Below are 18,662 nucleotides of genomic sequence, written 5' to 3'. Positions count from 1 at the left end.
TGAGGCACAGAAGGTATCTCCATAATTCATCCGCTAAACCTCTTTGTCATTAATGACCTTAATCTATTTTGTATTGCAAAACCAGCATAAGCAAGCTATTTAAAGAGAGCACTCTATGAACACTATTTTGGAAGAGGAACAATCATTAAAACGGAAAGGAAAAGATCATCAATTGAGGTAAATTCACATGATAGCCCCATGTTGAGGAAATAACCTTGTAGTATTCTACTGAGCCGGCTAAGATCCCAGGACATCAGCCACATCCCACAAGCTATCGATCTTCTAAATCAAATTGAAAAAAGAAAAGAAAGAAAGCGAAACCCTTGAGAGAAGAAAGAAAAGAGGGCGTTACAATTTAAAATGCCAGTCACAGACTGCCTACAGAAGCAGTGATTGGTATTCAACTGCCATGCTCTGACTTTTGTCTTTAGCACATTCATTTTAATGAAAAACACGTTCCGCTTGGCCATTATATCCTATACCTCCTCAACCCGGTATGCTGACCCTACCATAAAAAGTCATCCATCCGTTTGATTTCAAGCCACCCTTATACAGATACTTTTAAAAGTAACCTCGCTGCTGCCTGCATGCTCCGAGATCTTAAGAAGGAATTGACAGAAAACCAGCAGTGTTTATACTGTATCCATCTTGCTCTGTAGAATGGAACAATTTCTTTACCCACTTTGCACACAATAAAAACAACGAAAAAGTGTTTTATAGCTCTCATAATTGCCAACAATAATGTTATGCATCCTTGAAGAGTGGATACAATACAGACAATTCGTCACCGTTGGACAGAAACCTTGTAACTCCACATTTCATCTTTTTATGGTTTTTCATGAATGAATACCCTACTTTATACTTCATCGTATGAAAGTGTTGTGTAAAAGTAGTCAAAAATAGCTGATCTACAAGCTCACACCATGTCACGACATGACACATTGTGAGCTTGAAGCATTTCTATCTTGCTGCTACATGTGCAGAAATAGTAATCAAAAAATAAAAAAAATAAAATAAAAACATTTAAATGATAAACAGATGACAGTATCTGTTTACGACTTTCAGGAGACATGGTTACAGAGTCTCTGTAGCATTCAAAGATTGTGGAAGAGTTGTATGGCTTGAGAGAATATGAGCCTGTAGATCTGCTGCTTTGTGGGTTTTATGAATATTTAACCAATGAAAAGTATTTAAGAGTTTGTGACTAGATAACTACACTGGATCCATTGGAACACAGGTTCTTTTTCCTTTGCCTGAAATGTAACGGTTTTGGACTCCAAGGTTTCCAGCCTGACAGCAACATTGTGTTATCTCTCACAACAGGAAAGTACGGCTGCCGGATGTTCCTTTGTGGTCTGCGGTGAAATATTGTGTCTATAAAAGACATAGACAGTAGACTATGGATATGAATTATTGAATGGCGTTGTGGTTATGCCGGGGTTCTACAATGCAGTTAATTTGGTGTTCTTGTTTTTGCTGTTTTGGATTCAACCTGCAATGCACCATCCGTTCCTGAAAAAAAAAAAAAAAAAAAAAAAAACAGGGACAGTGGAGGAGCAGTCCAGTGGAAATGCAAAAAAAAAAAAAAAAAACGATCTGGTGATGCTAATGTCGTCTGTCAGCCAGAGGTCTAGCTCAATAAACCTCTCTGGAAGACACGGCCATGTCTTGTGAGAAATAATGTGTATAAAATACTTTAAAATTTCAATTGCGCACACACCTGCAGCTGGAAAGTGGAATTAGTATTAGTGTTTGTGAGAGGGTATATCCTTGCGTGTTTGTGTGTGTGCGCATCGGGCTAAACTGTGGGCTAGAGGAAGCTTGGGGGACATGTTTTCTAGCCTGTCTCTACAGTGAATATCAATATCCCTGGCAGGCGGCCGATCAGTGGGAAATGTTTCCTCAGCAGAGTGTGAGATGGCGGTCGGGACTGTCATTTATCTCCCTGAAAGGCCTCGTGGTCCTCGTGGAGCAGGTACAGGTACGTCCTGTGTGGTGACACGGTCGTGCTTGGAATAAAATCAGCCCCGCAGAGATTCGAGAGTTTACCCGCTCTAAACAGGAGCACCGTCTTAGGGCATGACTCAAGAAGTGGGGCTTAAATTCCCCCCGCGACATCTGAGAATTCCTCTGCATCTTGTCACAGCTGATTTCCAAGTGAGGGGACATTTTCGAGGGCAACAAAAGGCAGGACCTGCAGTGAGGAATTCCACTAAAATGCCACTGCTGCTCTGAGACAGCACCAGGTTCAGCAGGTACTGTTTGCTCTGCTCACAAACACAGAGTGCTTTGTTGCTTTGTGTCATAGAGGAGAAAATGACTTCATATCCACAAGTTTCCGCGGGAGTTTACTGGAGACTATCGGGACCAAACTTCCGGGTTTAACAGCAGACATACAAGCTCACATCGCGTCGCAGATGCAGCCCGTTGTGAGCTTGTAAATCGGCGCCGGAAGCTCGGTACAGACGTCTGCGCAATGCACTATGGGGCGTTGGAAACTTGTGGATAGGCAAAAATGTATATACTGTACTTAGAATAACATTATCAATCTTATTAAACCCTGTGTAGATGAATTCAAAAGAGGCTATAGGCCACATATTTAGGGGGAAAGCTGAATAGCTGAAAAGCTTTAACCATTATGAACCCTAGTGCGCCTTGTAATTTATATCAGGTGAGGTCGCACTTTGGTTGGTGGTGACGTCCCCGAGAACGCTGCTCCCTCATTGGCTAAAGGCCCAGCCTTTGGACTGTCAGCCACATATCCACCCACATACACACTCACAGACAGCTACCATCAGCCTACTTAAGCGCTCTAATGGTGCAAGTAAATAAGCAAACATTCGCAAAAAATTGCAGATCTAGCATGTAGATGGGTAGGTAGATACTAGTACATACTAGATAGATATACAATTTTATGTGTTTGTGTGTGTGTGTGTGTGTGTGTGTGTGTGTGTGTGTGTGTGTATATATATATATATATATATATATATATATATATATATATATTCACATTCTCCTTTTTTTAGGGTTTAAAGTAAAACAACTGACAATTAGAACGATATTGAAAACAGAAATGTGTTTTTTCACTGTGAGCCAAGTCAGGACGGGCTCACATAATGTGCATGGGTGTTTGATATGAACATTTGCCATCCAAAGCGTTCTCTCCAATGTTGTGGGTTTACTGGCTAACCCTATCGCCAAGGACCAGACAGGGTGATCAGCAAAGTGGGAAGTTGGTTGGAACGCTGGTTGTCGAAAAATATCAATACATCTGCAAATCCCCATGTACCCTGATATCATCAATATGGCGTCATAGTAATGTCAAACTGTGGGCATGCCTGACTCTATGGGCATAAGGGATGCTGACAGACAGGTACAGAAATGTCCATACTGTATATGGGCATAAAAGGGATACAGACAGACAGGTACAATTGGTAACTCTGACAACAGGCACAACACAAAATATTGAAAACCGAAACACTGTGAGCCAAGTCAGGGTGGGCTCACATAAGGTGCATATAAACAGATAGGGCTGTCACGATATGACATTTTACATGACGATTAATTGTCACTAAAATAATTGGCGATTAACGATTTAATTGTGTGTTTGTCGTTAATAATTACATTTCTGTTTGGCTTTTAGGCTTTGAAGTTGTACACGGTAGATATGAGACATAACCTAAATATACAAATAAACTAGAAGCAGTGCTCTTCCGAGCACAGGTCTCCACCAGGCTGTGCGTCCTGGTGGTGCAATCCTGCAAACTTTGGAAGCTAATATTAGCCAATCAGGATGGCATATGAAATATCAGACGGATCGGACTTGATCACATGACTATAGAGATACTGTGTACCGATTTGCGTGATTTGTGGATAAAATCTCAAGGAGTAATATCCAAAAATGTGTTTTACATAAGTCGGCCCAAAGGTGGCGCTATAAAAGGCTTATGTGAAAAATGCAGGGCAAAGGTTTATTGTTAGCTTCTAGGGAGTGCGCTTGCAAAGTTTGAAACTGATCGGTGGAGTTATAGGTAAAACCACAAATCGGCCTGTTATAGCGCCACCATGAGGTTGATTTCAAAAAATGTAAGTGGCATTTCTTCTTCGACCTAGTGGGAACGTGTGTGCGCGATTTCATGATGATTGCACTTTGCGTTTGGGATTTGAGGCATTTTGTTCCAAACGGCTCAATCCCACAAACTTTGGAAGCCAATCTTAGCCAATCAGGATGGAATATGCAAAATCGGACAGATCCGTGTCGATCACATGACTGTCGAGATATTGCCTACCGATTTGTAGGATTTTTGGACAAAATCTGTAAGAGTAGTGCACAGAAATGTGTTTAGCGAACATCGGCCACTAGTTGGCGCTAGAAAAGGCCCATTTGAAAAATTTAGGGCAGAGGTTCTAGATTGGCATCCAGGGAATGTGTGTGCTCACTTTGGCAGCGACCGGGCCAACGGCGACTGAGATTTGGCGCTCACAAACTGCGAGGACTCACGGACGCACGCACGCACGCACGGACGGACGGACGCACGGACGGACGGACACACGGACGGAGGGGAAAACATACTCTCCCTCAGCCTTCGGCTGGTGGAGACAATTACTGACATATTTGACAACTTACTACTTAAAAAATAACTTTGATAGTGGAAATAGCCGATCTACAAGCTCACAACGCGTCGCGATACGACGCGTTGTGGGCTTGTAGATCTGCTATTTCCACTATTTCGGACATTTTTCAACATTCACGATTATGACAAAATAATTGCGATAATGTCAAATAATCACGATTAGACGATTATGTAATAATTGTGACAGCCCTATAAACAGATATGAACATTTGCCATCCAAAGCGTTTTGTGGGTTTATATACTGTGTGGAGCACAGAAACTGAGGAGAAGGGTTGTACTTCGCCCCACCATAGCCCACATATCAGGAGAAGCAGCCTCCGTGAGCCTCCATGTGGCAGCAGTGATTCACAGCGATGGCTTGATAACATGCAGTGGCATTTAATGTCCCCAGTGCTCAGCAGCGGATGCCGGTGGCACTGTGATGTACGTTCAATTCCTTCATTGAGGATGATGTGGGGTGACAGAGGATTTGGTCAGGACTGGTGTGACATGTAGAGCCTGTGAACAAGGATCCATCTCCGAGGAAGTGGTCCTTGATATTTCTGAGGTACCTGAGGCCCCTCTCCCCCAGTCATAAAGCTGAACAGTTATACTGCACAGATTATATACTGTATATATTACCGAACACACACACACACACACATATATATATATATATATATATATATATATATATATATATATATATATACTCACATACACACACAGGCGCACACACGCACACACACGTGTACATGTTTTATTTTTTTAAATAAAATAAATACATAATCTTCAGGTGGCCGAGCTTCTAGTAGGTCTAAAAACAACAACAATGAGAGTCTACCGGTGCACCTCAGCCTAATACAACTAGTCCTGGTCCGTCACAGGAGCAGGGACAACAACAGTTGCTGAAGAGATTGACACTAGAGCAGCACGGACAGTTAAAGCCTTTTATTCAGGCGCTAGTGCGGTACACAAAAGAATGAGTGACGTTTCGATCTTTCGATCTTCCTCAGAGTCATGAACCTGAGGAAGATCGAAAGATCGAAACGTCACTCATTCTTTTTTGTTACTAGCAACCTGAATAAAAGGCTTTAACTGTCCACTCCAGTGTCCATCTCTTCTTCTTTTTGGAGCTGTGTGAAGCACAGGCTCCCTATACGTGGCCGTGTGGGTCTGTCTGTGTGTCTGTCTGTGTGTGTGTCTGTATGTAGCCTGAACTTCCTAAACTTCGGCACGCCACTAGTCCCACAGTTTTGCCACCACACACTCGCGCCATATGTCAAATCGAACGGCTTACTCGGGAATCGTGGGCTATTACTTTTCTAAGAGAAAGGTTCTATAGTTTAATTGATATTAATTTATTAGTGAATTAATTTTCCCCATTGACTTATAATGGGAATCGGAAAAACTCACATTCAATTATTTGTCTCTCGCAAACCATAGGGGCTAGAGTTTCAAGACTTGGAGAGGAGGTTCATAATGATTTCAAGGATTAAATAAAAAATAATTGTGTAATTTGGCCGCATGGTGGCGCCATAACACCCCACTTTACGTTTTGGCCTGTAACTCTTGAACCGTAGGTCGGAAAATTAAAATTATTTTTCTCTGGATTCCTTGGGTCATGACGCATCTCCCCATATAGGCCACGCCCATTTGCGCCATGATAGATTTTCCGCCATCTTGAATTTTCTCCAAAACACACTTTTTGCTCCTTTTCCTACATATTTTCTTCAAATGTCACAAAAATCGGTACACATGATCCACACACACACACACACACACACACACACACACACACACACACACACACACACACACACACACACACAGCTCCACTTCACACGGGTGTGATTTTTTACATTTGGTTCAATTGACTTATCCCTGTTATTGTCTCCACCAGCCGAAAGGCATGGGAGAGACTATGTTTTCGCCTGGAAAGCGCATCACCAAGGAGCGGACGGAGTGATCTGCAAAGTGGGAAGTTGGTTGGAACGCTGTTTGTCCAAAAATATCGATACATCTGCAAATCCCCATATATGGAGTACCCTGATATTATCAATATGGCATCATAGTGACGTCAGACTGTGGCATGTCAGACTCTATGGGCATACGGGATACAGACAGACAGGTACAGAAATGTCCATACTGTATATGGGCATTGGTACCAACTATTATATATCTACTATCAATAAATTAGGGAAACCACATCTGCGTGTCTGCGTCCGCGTAGCCAATCATGGGCCACGGGCACATAGCCAATCGGAAAGGGTCAAAGGGTTACGTCATAATATTAAGGCATATTTAAGAGCCATGAGAGGGGCTGTCTATGCCCGTAGTAGCCAATCAGATGGGTATATGTCCGATAAGTGTGGATTGGTGAGCTTCATATGACATTTTGGCCAACCAGACTATATAAATCTCCAATCTCCATGTTTGGTCAAGTTTCACGGGTGACATTATAATTGCAACCGTCGCAGTTTAGTATGTGAACGGTCACAGCTTGGCCGTATCTCTGTCACGCCTGACACTGTGGTTCCCCCGACACATCACTGTGAGATCACAGGTGACATCACAGTGATGTCAGATGCTCAGAGCAGGGATCTCCATATATGGGCATAAAGGGGATTCTGTGAAGTCAGATACTCAGAGCAGGGATCTCCATATATGGGCATAAAAGGGATTCATGGCCAAGACAGATGGCCAAGACAGATGGCCAAGACAGATGGCGCGCCCTTGTCGCTTTTCACCCTTCGGCATCTTACTGGTAAGTAACATATCACTATGAAACGGGCGACGCGGTGCAAACCTCTAGTTGTTTGTAATGTTAGTTTAAATATGAGCATGCATGGTTATATTCTGGGACATATCTGACTAGTATCTATACATTAACTTAATCTATGTGTGTGTGTGTGTGTGTGTGTGTGTGTGTGTGTGTGTGCGTGCACGAGGGACCCGTGTGTGTGTGTGTGTGTGTGTGTGTGTGTGTGTGTGTGTGTGTGTGTGTGTGTGTGTGTGTGTGTGTGTGTGTGTGTGTGTGTCTGTGTTTCCCCTGCATAATAGAGAACCATCTGACTGATCAACTTCAAATTTACTGTTTGTATCGCTGATGACCCAAGGGAGTAGGAAGTCAATTGGATTGGCAATTCTTTAGAGATGTATCTATGACTCCATAATGATTGTATCTATCTGTCTGTCTGTCTGTCTGTCTGTCTGTCTGTCTGTCTGTCTGTCTGTCTGTCCGTCTGTCTGTCCCATATATGGAGATCTCTGATGTCCTCAACGTCATAGTAGCCTACTGATGTCAAAGACCAGCCTCCATGTACCATGTTAATGGAGACCAAGTACTCTGTGTTCTTCCAAGTACTCTCAATGGGTACAATGGGAACTAGAAGCAGTGCTCTTCCGAGCACAGGTCTCCACCAGGCTGTGCATCCTGGTGGTGCTACTGTATAATAGGCCAATGTAAAACGGGTGGCATATGTTCTTCACCTTAGATCTTTCATGGCAATCGGACGCTGCATGCATGATTTGAAGCATTGTGTTCCAAAAATGTGTTTTGCTAAAGTCTACCTGCTGGTGGCGCTATAACAGGCCAATGTGAAAAAGGTAGCATTTGTTCCTAGACCTAGTGGGAATATGTGTGGCAAATGTCACGGTAATCGCAAGCTGCGTTGATGATTTGAGGCATTTTGTTCAAAAAAGGAGCAATCCTGCAAACTTTGGAAGCCAATATTAGCCAATCAGGATGGAATATGAAATATCAGACGGATCGGACTTGATCACATGACTATAGAGATACTGTGTACCGATTTGCGTGATTTTTGGATAAAATCTCAAGGAGTAATATTCAAAAATGTGTTTTACATAAGTCGGCCCAAAGGTGGCGCTATAAAAGGCTGATGTGAGAAATGCAGGGCAAAGGTTTATCCTTAGCCTCTAGGGAGTGTGCTTACAAAGTTTGAAACTGATCGGTGGAGTTATAGGTAAAACCACAAATTGGCCTGTTATAGCGCCACCATGAGGCTGATTTCAAAAATTTGAAGTGGCATTTCTTCCTCGACCTAGTGGGAACGTGTGTGTGCAATTTCATGATAATTGCACTTTGCGTTTGGGATTTGAGGCATTTTGTTCAAAACGGCTCAATCCTACAAATTTTGGAAGCCAATCTTAGCCAATCAGGATGGAATATGCAAAATTGGACAGATCCGTGTCGATCACATGACTGTCGAGATACTGCCTACCGATTTGTAGGATTTTTGGACAAAATCTGTAAGAGTAGTGCACAGAAATGTGTTTTGCAAACATCGGCCACTAGGTGGCGCTAGAAAAGGCCTATTTGAAAAATTTATGGCAGAGGTTCTAGATTGGCTTCCAGGGAATGTGTGTGCTCAATTTGGCAGCGCCCGGGCCAACGGCGACTGAGATTTGGTGCACACAAACTGCGAGGACGCACGGACGCACGGACGGACGCACGGACGGACGCAGGGAAAACATACTCTCCCCCATGCCTTCGGCTGGTGGAGACAACAACTAGCCCTGCATATAGACAGTAGACACTAATGCCTAACAGTGGGTCGTGGATTGAATCCCGATCCCCCAACAACCTTCCTGTACACTGGACCTTCCTGTTCTATCTACACATTGTAACGTAGATAGTAGTTGATGTAAAACATTTAGTTATGCCAATTTCTGTACTGCATCAATACAACATGGATTGTATTCTATTTAGGCTTATGCATTTTATCACCATAGCGACAGAAAGTTCATAGTCTGCTTCATATTCCGACAGTGGACATCGAGGGTGCCCTTGTACCACTAAGAAGTTTGAGAAAAAAAATAGGCTTTGCGTTTAGGCCTATTATATGAAATTAGCTAGCTTTTGTTGTCATAGGTCAATAATGGAGGTCGCTCCATTCGCTGTTTATAATAATAATATTTGATAATAATGCGTAGACCTTATTAATCCCTACAGAGGTAATACAGTTTCAGCTTCACCCAGTAGCGGGGCAGATAAATGCATTTTTGCACTAAAATACTTCACAAGTGGAAAGAAACCTAAAACTTTTCACAAGTACTCCTTAGGGGTTGTTCCTATGATAAAACACGTTAGACACTGAAAAATCAAAATGGCTGCCATGTTTCCAAGATGGCTGCCTCTGAATAGTACGCCAGCCAGTTAATGTCCGATTTTCATAATATTAGAGTTGTTTTGTAGGTTTTAAAACATCCTGAGTTCATTTACTACACTTTTAAAGCAGCCAGAATAACCTTTCTGACTTTTGGTTGGGGTCTTTCCTCACCTGGGACCTCCCAAACAGACCCCTGAGCCTATCTCAGTAATCGCTTTGCTCCTGCTCCAGAGCAATGTTAAATTAGATCATAACTGAAGCATTAAAGTTGTTGTAACTGGGCTCTGAAAGCAAAAATGAATAGTAGCAAATACCCAGGGGTCTCCCACAGGGGGTCCGGGACCCCTAGGGGATCCTCAGAGTTACTACAGGGGGCCTGCCGAATCTTGATGGGGAAGTGTTTTTTTTCTTTCTTTTTTTTTTACATTTGAAACTGTTTTTATTAGTATTCTCAGTATTATTTATAACATTTTTGTGTTAGACAGACAGGTTCACAGGTGTTACTGCAGGGATTGCAAGAATTAAGGTATTGCAACTTCTCACTTTGGGCGAGCAGTCCAACATGTCCATTTATTACACTGCAGTCACACTGACAACACAACACACACACCTCTTTGTTATCGTTACCCCAAAACCCACACCCTATCCTCTTAAAGAGCTCACGGTCAATTGTACCCAAAGAAATTCACTACTATACTATATGTCCTCCCTAATAGTGTTGACAGTTTCCACTATAGCATTTGCAGGGAGGAGAGTGCAAGGCAGGTTATTGTTTGAGCAGCTGCACCGTCCCTTGTAACCTGCTTTGCAAACACATTTGATGAGCTTTGCCTTTGCAGCAGGGAGGGCAAGAAACCTGACTGGAACATACCCTCCACTCTCTGAATTCCATCTATTTTTTTTTTTCAATTGATGGAAGCTCAGGGCAATTTGTCCGGTATGACAAAGTAGGCATCATAATACGATACCTTCATCAAGGGACATGATTTTGAGGAAGTGCAAACACATGAAGAGGCTGATACCTTGATAAGGAATCGTCCTTATCAAGTCCTTGCCTCCGGTACAAAAAAAGGAAATTGATATATTCGAGTGAGTTCAAGTTATTGGATGTTACAAATGTCAAGGGTTCCCTTGCGTACATAGTTTTTCAGGTGCCGACTGGGGAAGAACATTTGTTGGAATCACCAAAAAGACATGGGTCAATGCCTACTTGATGATGATGATGACCAAGCCATTAACCGCTTCAAGGACCTTGGCAAGGTCATTGGCCATTCCTCCTGAGCTTATTAATGGTGAGCTTCCATCAACATGCAGTCGGAACATTTTGCATGCCATGTTTACAGTTCAAAAGGTCCAACAACCCTGGGATTACTCAGATGGGAACTATTTCTGTCAACGAACTTGGAGGAGGGTGAGATGCTACCTCCAACTCGTGCTGCACTGCTACCACATTACCTTTGTGCCAACTCTGTCACAATGCAGGATAAATCATACCTGACAAATTACCCTGTGCTTCCACCAATCGAAGAAAATAGATAGAATTCAGAGAGTGGAGGGTATATTCCAGGTTTCAGGTTTCTTGCTCTCCCTGCTCCAAAGGCAGTACTTGAGCTCATCAAATGTGTCTCCAAAGCAGGTTGTAAGGGACGGTACAGCTGCTCAAATAACCTGCCTTTCACTCTATGCTATGGTGGAGACTGTGTCAACACTATTAGGTTGGACGTTGAAGATGATGATGATGAAGACAAATATATCCTGCATGTCTGAAATGACTGTATTGTAATGAATCTCTTTGGGCGTAATTGACGATGGGCTCTATAAGAGGATAAGGTGAGGGTTTTGGGGTGACAATAACAAAGAGGTGTGTGTGTGTGTGTGTGTGTGTGTGTGTGTGTGTGTGTGTGTGTGTGTGTGTGTGTGTGTGTGTGTGTGTGTGTGTGTGTGTGTTGTCAGTGTGAGTGACGGAAATGTTGTTCTGCGCCCAAAGTGAAAAGTTGCAATACCTTCATTATTGCAATCCCTGAAGTAACAGCTGTCAACCATAACTGTTTAACACAAAAACATTATAAATAATACTGAGAATGCTAATAAACCATCAAAGTACAATACATAAAACCAGGATACATAAAAACATACAAAGTTTCAAATGTAAAAAAAAAAAAAAGATCTCATCGAGATTTGGCAGGCCCCCTGTAGTAGCTCTGAGGAACCCCCCAGGGGTCCCGGACCCCCCGTGGAAGACCTCTGTTATTTGCTACAAGCCATGTTTTATTTCAGAGCATATTTCAGATCTAATTTAACATTGTTCTGGAGCAGGAGCAGAGCGATCACTGAAATAGGCTCAGGGGTCTGTCTGGGGGGTCCCAGGTGAGGAAAGACCCCAACCAAAAGTCAGAAAGGTTATTCTGGCTGCTTTAAAAGTGTAATAAATGAACTCAGGATGTTTTAAAACCTACAAAACAACTCTAATATTATGACAATTCAATATTAACTGGCTGGCGTACTGTAAAACATATCCGAAAAGGCGGCCATCTTTAAAACTGGCGGCCATTTTGAAAATTAAGTGTCTAATGTGATTTTTCTAAAGAATGACCCAAGAGGTACACTCTGTCAAATTTTGGTGCTTCTTTCCAGAACTGAAGTATTGTTCTCCTTAACTGCCCCGCTACAGCTGATGAGCTGGTCATATTGAGCGCTTGAGGGGAAGCAGTAGGGGATTTGTATATTCCTCCGGGAAACCTAGACACATAGCCGGGGCCAGGAATTGAACCTTCTATTTCCCAGGGGGTAAAAAACTCTTACTAGACATTTTTTTTTGTACTTCATCTAGACCAGTGGTTTTCAAGTGGGTCTGTGTGGGGGGTCCCCAGAGGACAAGTGAGTGACTATTTAAGATCAGATTTTTTTTACTATACTCATCACCTGCAAGAAGGTGTCGTTCTGCTCATGTATTTATGAGCTCATGTAGTTGCTAATGGTCATACAGGAGTGGTGCTATAAGTAAACAAATAATTAGTACACATGCTAAAAGCCTTCCCATCTCGTCAGCCCCCAAATCAGATCAAATCTACCCCAAACGGGTAAATTGTTTTGTCCATTTCTACTGCAGATCCTTGGCTGGCTTCAGAATGTATGTCAATACTGTCTGTGCCAGTGGACGATCCAAGAGCATCATGACTTTTAATCATCCTTAGAGCAATTATTTTATTTATTAGGCCTATCTAATTTAGTCTGTTTGTATGTGGAAACAGAAATTGTAAACAAGGTTACATTTGTTTAGGCCAGGGGTCAGCAACCTTTTTGAAATGAAGTGCCATGTTTTTGAGCGGTGGTCACACCGTCTCCATAGCGTGGCCGTGTGTGTAGGTATGTTTGTTTGTTAGTTAGTTTGTTTGTATGTGGGTGGGTGGGTCTGTATGTAGCCTCAAGCCTGTGTAGTACCTTTTCTGACCACACATGTTAAGGGAGGGGCGCTGTTGTCCAGGCCACACACACACACACACACACACACACACACACACACACACACACACACGGGGGGGGGGGGGAGAACCACCGCTCAGTTCACACGGGTGTGATTTTTATTGTCTAGTGTGTCAGTGTGCCATGTCAACATACCGGTACAGTGCATTTTAATGACAAATATTTTGACTTATTTTTGGCAGGACATTGTTATAACGATTATTAGACCCAGAGCAATAATCCACCTATCTCCCCAGTCAGAGTTCAGAGTTTTAATGAATGTTGAATTGCTATAAATTAGCTAACTTCATTCATGATCACATTTAACCCTAACCCTAACCCTTTTAAAATAAAAATCTTCTCTCTCACACTTCTGCCAGTGTGCCGGTGATCACCCTCCCCTTGCCTACCCCTGGTTTAGGCCAACGACCAAACAATTGCCTTCAAATGTAGCATTTAATGTGTCACTGAAGGCAATGAAAAGAGTAATTTAAAAGTCAACCTTGAATTGTTAGCCTTTGCCTTGTGGTGCAAGTGCAAGTTTGTGATTATGTACGATGTTGATCTAATGAATATGAATCCAAAAACATTGAGGCTATTTATATTAGTGTGGGTGGGTGGATTCATGCATTAATAACCTGGTATCCCAGTTAATGCCATATTACTTATGTCAGTCTTGTTCAATTGAGTGCTATAGCACCACACTTTGGTCAATGGTTGTGAGTTCAATTTCCTTGCCATTTTGCATTACCCTCTACTACCATTATGTGAAATATGATATAGTACTTTATTGTTAGTTCACACTGAAATTTGTCAACACAGCACAGTAGCCAAGTATGCGAAAAATATACACACATTTGACATAACACAAGGAACAAAACGGGATTACATACATAAGGACAAGAGCAATGTCCACCGCTTAGCCTACCCCTGGCTAAACTCAAGGACCTTTTTAGTCTGACCTTATTGTATGCTGGAACACTGTATCTCCTTCCTGAAGGCAGCAACCTACAGGTCTATTGTTAGAGGTAATATTCATTGCCAACCATAAGAATACTGTTATCATACGTAGATGTATATAGCCTCTGAAGTGGTTGTTCAACTATCTTTGAACAAATATTCAGTTGTTGCCGCAGTTGTGACTGACTAAGAAGAATCTGTCTACTAGCACCAAATGATCTTAAACGGCAAAGGAATTAGATTATTTGCTTTGTTTTCTTATACACTGATTCAATCTGATCTTTCCATGACAAAAGATCTATTACTACTATAGGTATGAATACGAACATATGGAAACCGACACATCTTGTCTATATCTCTGTCACACCTGACACTGTGGTTCCCCTGACACATCACTGTGACATCACAGGAGCAGGGATCTCCACTTTTTTACGGTCTATGGGTTTGTCACTCTGACATCATGCTCTGACGTCACTGTGATGTCAGGGGAACCACTCTTAACAGAATGGGTTTGCCGCTCTGACATCACGCTCTGGCTTCACTGTGATGTCACACTAACAGAATCCTTTTATGCCCATGTATGGTGTTCCCTGATGTCATCAATATTAAGCGCATATCTAACAGGACTTCATATGGGAATGCCCATATATGGAGGCCACATCGGCCACATACCACACAAAACAGAATCCATATATGGTCAAGACAGATGGCCAAGACAGCCCATATCTGTGTGGCTGGTTCTACAGACAGGGATCTCCATGTATGTGCATAAAAAGGGTATGATGTCAGATGTCATAGAGTCTATGACATCTGACATAGACATCATAGGACTTTCACATAACAATTAACTGAGTAAGCATGTTTGGGCTCTCACAGCTTATGGGTACCAGGGGTCTCCCTCCATATATGGGTAACTGGTCCGATCACTGGCCAGATGGCCAGCCCAAGAATTGGCGCGGCCTGAGGCGTCTTACTAGTTCAGTACCTTTGAGAGTGAGCTCTCAAGACACAGAACACACTGGTACGTTTTACGACAGACATGCATTCTCAGTTGGATTCAGGAAACGTTTCTTCCTTTAAAAAACATTTTTAAACAACTTATCTTGACAATGTCACTGTGTACGTTTCTGTGTAAATCAGCCATTTGACAGATTTTAATATATTCCCATGACCCACGGTAGTTAAACTAATATATTCAAGCATTAACAACTCCCCTCCAAAGCTACAATTCACAGAGAAAGCGTGGACGCGTCTCTGTTAAAAAGTAAATGGGACATTAACAATGTATCCATTAAAATAATGTCAAAAGGGGACTACTGAAGGATACTACATTATAATAACTAAGCAACATGCACCCAGGGGTGTGCAATGAACAAGTCCAGAGAGCCATTGTAGATTAAACTTGGCTAGGCATACCATTAGTTTTGAGCATTGCTACTTCTTGCCAGAGTGACCCTACATTCATTACAGCACTATCCACCCGGGCAGCAACATTCATTTTACAAAAGGTTTAGCTACATTGCCCTTAACTGTTAAGCTAACTGTAACAGTAAGGCTGAATGGTCAGGACAGCATCAGCTGGCATTAGTCACCCCTACAGGGTTTTTTTCTTCATGGTAAAGGAACGCTGTTCTGTGAGGCAGGCTGAGATGTGTCACTATGGATTGTACCTTTTGCTCTCTGCCCTGGGGTCACAAAAACTCATTAAGGGTTGGATTCGTGGCTTAGAAAGCCAAGCTAGTGGACCCCCCTCAGAGCATTTGTACATACAGTATATGTGGAAAGGAAAATTAGATGGAGGAGTCATGGGTCTTTGGAGAATAAAAAAATAGTCGTGTTCAAAACAAAAATTAAATAAATCCATCAAGTGATATATTTACATCTAAAAACACAAATCCCTAAAAGTACATTAAACACATACAGTAGTAGGGTCACAAAGCAGTCAACAGAAGGGAGTTCAGTGTTAGTTTATCAATTTGTAACTAAGATATAGTACAAATATGTGTAAACTTATGGATTCAGGCTTTTTACAGTGGAAAGCCACTGTGATATTTGCAGAATAGGCTAGATATTGAGTTACTGTACTGTCCTTACCTGGGTCTTTGTGGTCAGGGTTCTGTCTGGACAACAGGAAGAGGAAATCCTGACAGGTGTTCTGATCCAACAGTGGACTGTTGTGGAGGCACAGGTCAACGATCAGGGTCACAGCTTTGTGACAGACCATGTCATAGTCCTCTCGGTCAGAACTCATGCTCCCAGCCGCATCCTCAGTCGTGTGTGCTCATCCAACAGGACTAACGCACCCACACATACCACACGGTAGCCTGGGATAGATAGAGAAGACAAATTCAAGTTGTCTGCGTCCTCCGCCGATTCTCCTCGTTTATGATGGTTCTCTTGTGTATGTAGTGTGTGGGCACTTCCACATTGTGAAAGCCAGTCTGCAGTGCGTGCGTGCGTGCGTGCATGCGTGCGTGCGTGCGTGCGTGCGTGCGTGCGTGCGTGCGTGCATGTGAGTGTGCGTGCGTGTGTGTGCGTGTGTGTGTGAAAGCCGGGCCGAGCAAGTGCATGAGCACGTGTTCATGTATGCATTCGTATTGTATGTGCGTGCGTGGGTTTCTTAGCTGTGTGTGTAACAGAGTGTGAGCTTAATGAATCACTCATGCCCCCAGGTACTCCCAGGGACAGAAATATTGCATCACATCTATTCTAAAGAAGAACGCCAAATGGAACACAACAGATGATTTCACTCGGCAACACTCAAACAAGAGCCTGAGCCCAGATCCCCTCCCACCCCCTAACACCCCCCAGGAGCCCATCCCCCATCCCTAGATACCCTCCTGCACCCACCTCCCTCCCTCCGCAGATCCCCTGGTCCGTTCATGCTCCAGCCCCATGCTGCCATCCCCCCGCACTGTGGCTGCACAGGGACGTTTTGTTTATGAAGACGTTCATGTTAACTTAGGACCACTGGGCTTGTTTTTCCCAGGTCGCTTGACAGGCTGCTCCCTCGGGTCAGGCTGTCTCCAGTGGTGAGCTTCTTCTCCCAGCTGAGCCACCTGTGATTGAGAGCTCTTTCTCTTCGTTGTCACCCACATTCCCCCATCGCTCTGGTTGTCTGTGCTCCAAGTGCTGCTGACTGTTTACAACTTGTGGTGCTGAGGTGATGAGCGGCTGGCTTTCTGGTTGTGTTTGTGCTTTGCGTGTCGCCTCAGTGCACATATGTCTGCCAGTTCAATTTCAACTTCGGTGCAAATATCAAATATCAAAACAAATATCAAATTCACAATGTGCGTGCCAGAGTTCTGCAGTCTCTTGTGCAAATAGAAGAACTTATACTGAAATAGAAGCAAATATCAACTCATCAAATGCATGAGATGTATAGGAATGGGTAATAAGTGTGAGTGAGTGAGTGAGTGAGTGAGTGAGTGCGTGCGTGCGTGCGTGCGTGCGTGCGTGCGTGCGTGCGTGAGTGAGTGAGTGAGTGAGTGAGTGCGTGCGAGTGAATGCCAATGTACTGTAATTGGAGTATGTAAGTGCATGCATGCATGGAGCCATATAATTACTTGTGGCTGTATATAATTAACCTTTGCAAATGTGTGTGTGTGTATGTGAGAGTGTGTGCGTGTGCGTGCGTGTGTATTATGCATACAATTGCGCATACATTGTATGCATAACCAAGTGCCTGTGCATGCATTCCTGTATTTGAGAATGATATGCAACATTATACTGTATCTATTTATACAGCACATTATGATATTAACACTCTTCGCCATATCTGCTAGGACAATTGCAGGTAATTATGTTCTAAACAACACAGTAGATGCAGGGAGGCAGGTCCCTGTGCTGCCTGCAATGAACCTCAGTGGATTTCATTCAGATTAACTCAGTAAGTGAAAACATAACTATGTTTATTTTCAAATCATCACTGATAAGGGGTTTGACCTCCAAGATCCATCATTTAATGTGTTCATTTACATGAACTCTAGCTTCTCCCTCCAGGAATGCTGCAGGGGGGTAAAAACCTCCAGCAATTAAAAAAGATAAAGAAAGCTCTACCTAATTGACTTGACTTTCCCACATTATCAACTTGAACTCTTGGTGAACTTTCAAATGACCGTAAGCCTTAATTATACTCAAACTGACCATTAATTAAAGTAATATAATAAACCCATTAAAGAAAGGAAGCTCAAAAAGTGGTTCACATACTGACTCACGGTCACACACTGAATTCCCTCCCTAATTGGGTTGACCCAGAGTTTAAAGACTAGTACATTACCATTTGTGTGGCTACCAGATAGGCCTTAGATCAAGGGTCTTCAAAAGGGGGTCCGGGACTCCTAGGGGTTCCTCAGAGTTACTACAGGGGGTCCTCCAAATTTTTGAGTGATAGAAAGTTTTTTTCTAATTTTTTAAATTAACCATTTGAACCCTAGTGTCCATATTCACAAAATCCAGCTCACAACGCCTCGCAGCGCAGGCGTTCAAGTGGAAA

The 18,662-nt window shown here is 42.9% G+C and overlaps 1 protein-coding gene across 1 annotated transcript in view; it reads right to left on the bottom strand.

Moving 5' to 3' along the window:
• The window catches only part of syt6a (synaptotagmin VIa), a gene marked incomplete at its 3' end in the record, with an annotated part of 93,249 nt that extends 76,819 nt beyond the window's left edge, over positions 1 to 16,430 (bottom strand). The window contains exon 1 of the mRNA XM_080733438.1: positions 16,262 to 16,430. Coding sequence (XP_080589564.1) covers positions 16,262 to 16,418 — 157 coding nt within the window. The 5' untranslated portion in view covers positions 16,419 to 16,430. The remainder of the gene's footprint in view (positions 1 to 16,261) is intronic.
• Positions 16,431 to 18,662: the final 2,232 nt, after the last annotated feature.

Source organism: Nannobrachium achirus (genome assembly GCF_963921795.1).
Source record: "Nannobrachium achirus genome assembly, chromosome: 9".
NCBI classification, from domain to species: Eukaryota; Metazoa; Chordata; class Actinopteri; order Myctophiformes; family Myctophidae; genus Nannobrachium; species Nannobrachium achirus.
The sequence above is the reverse complement of the archived record's forward strand: the minus strand, read 5'-3'. Positions and strand labels throughout refer to the sequence as shown.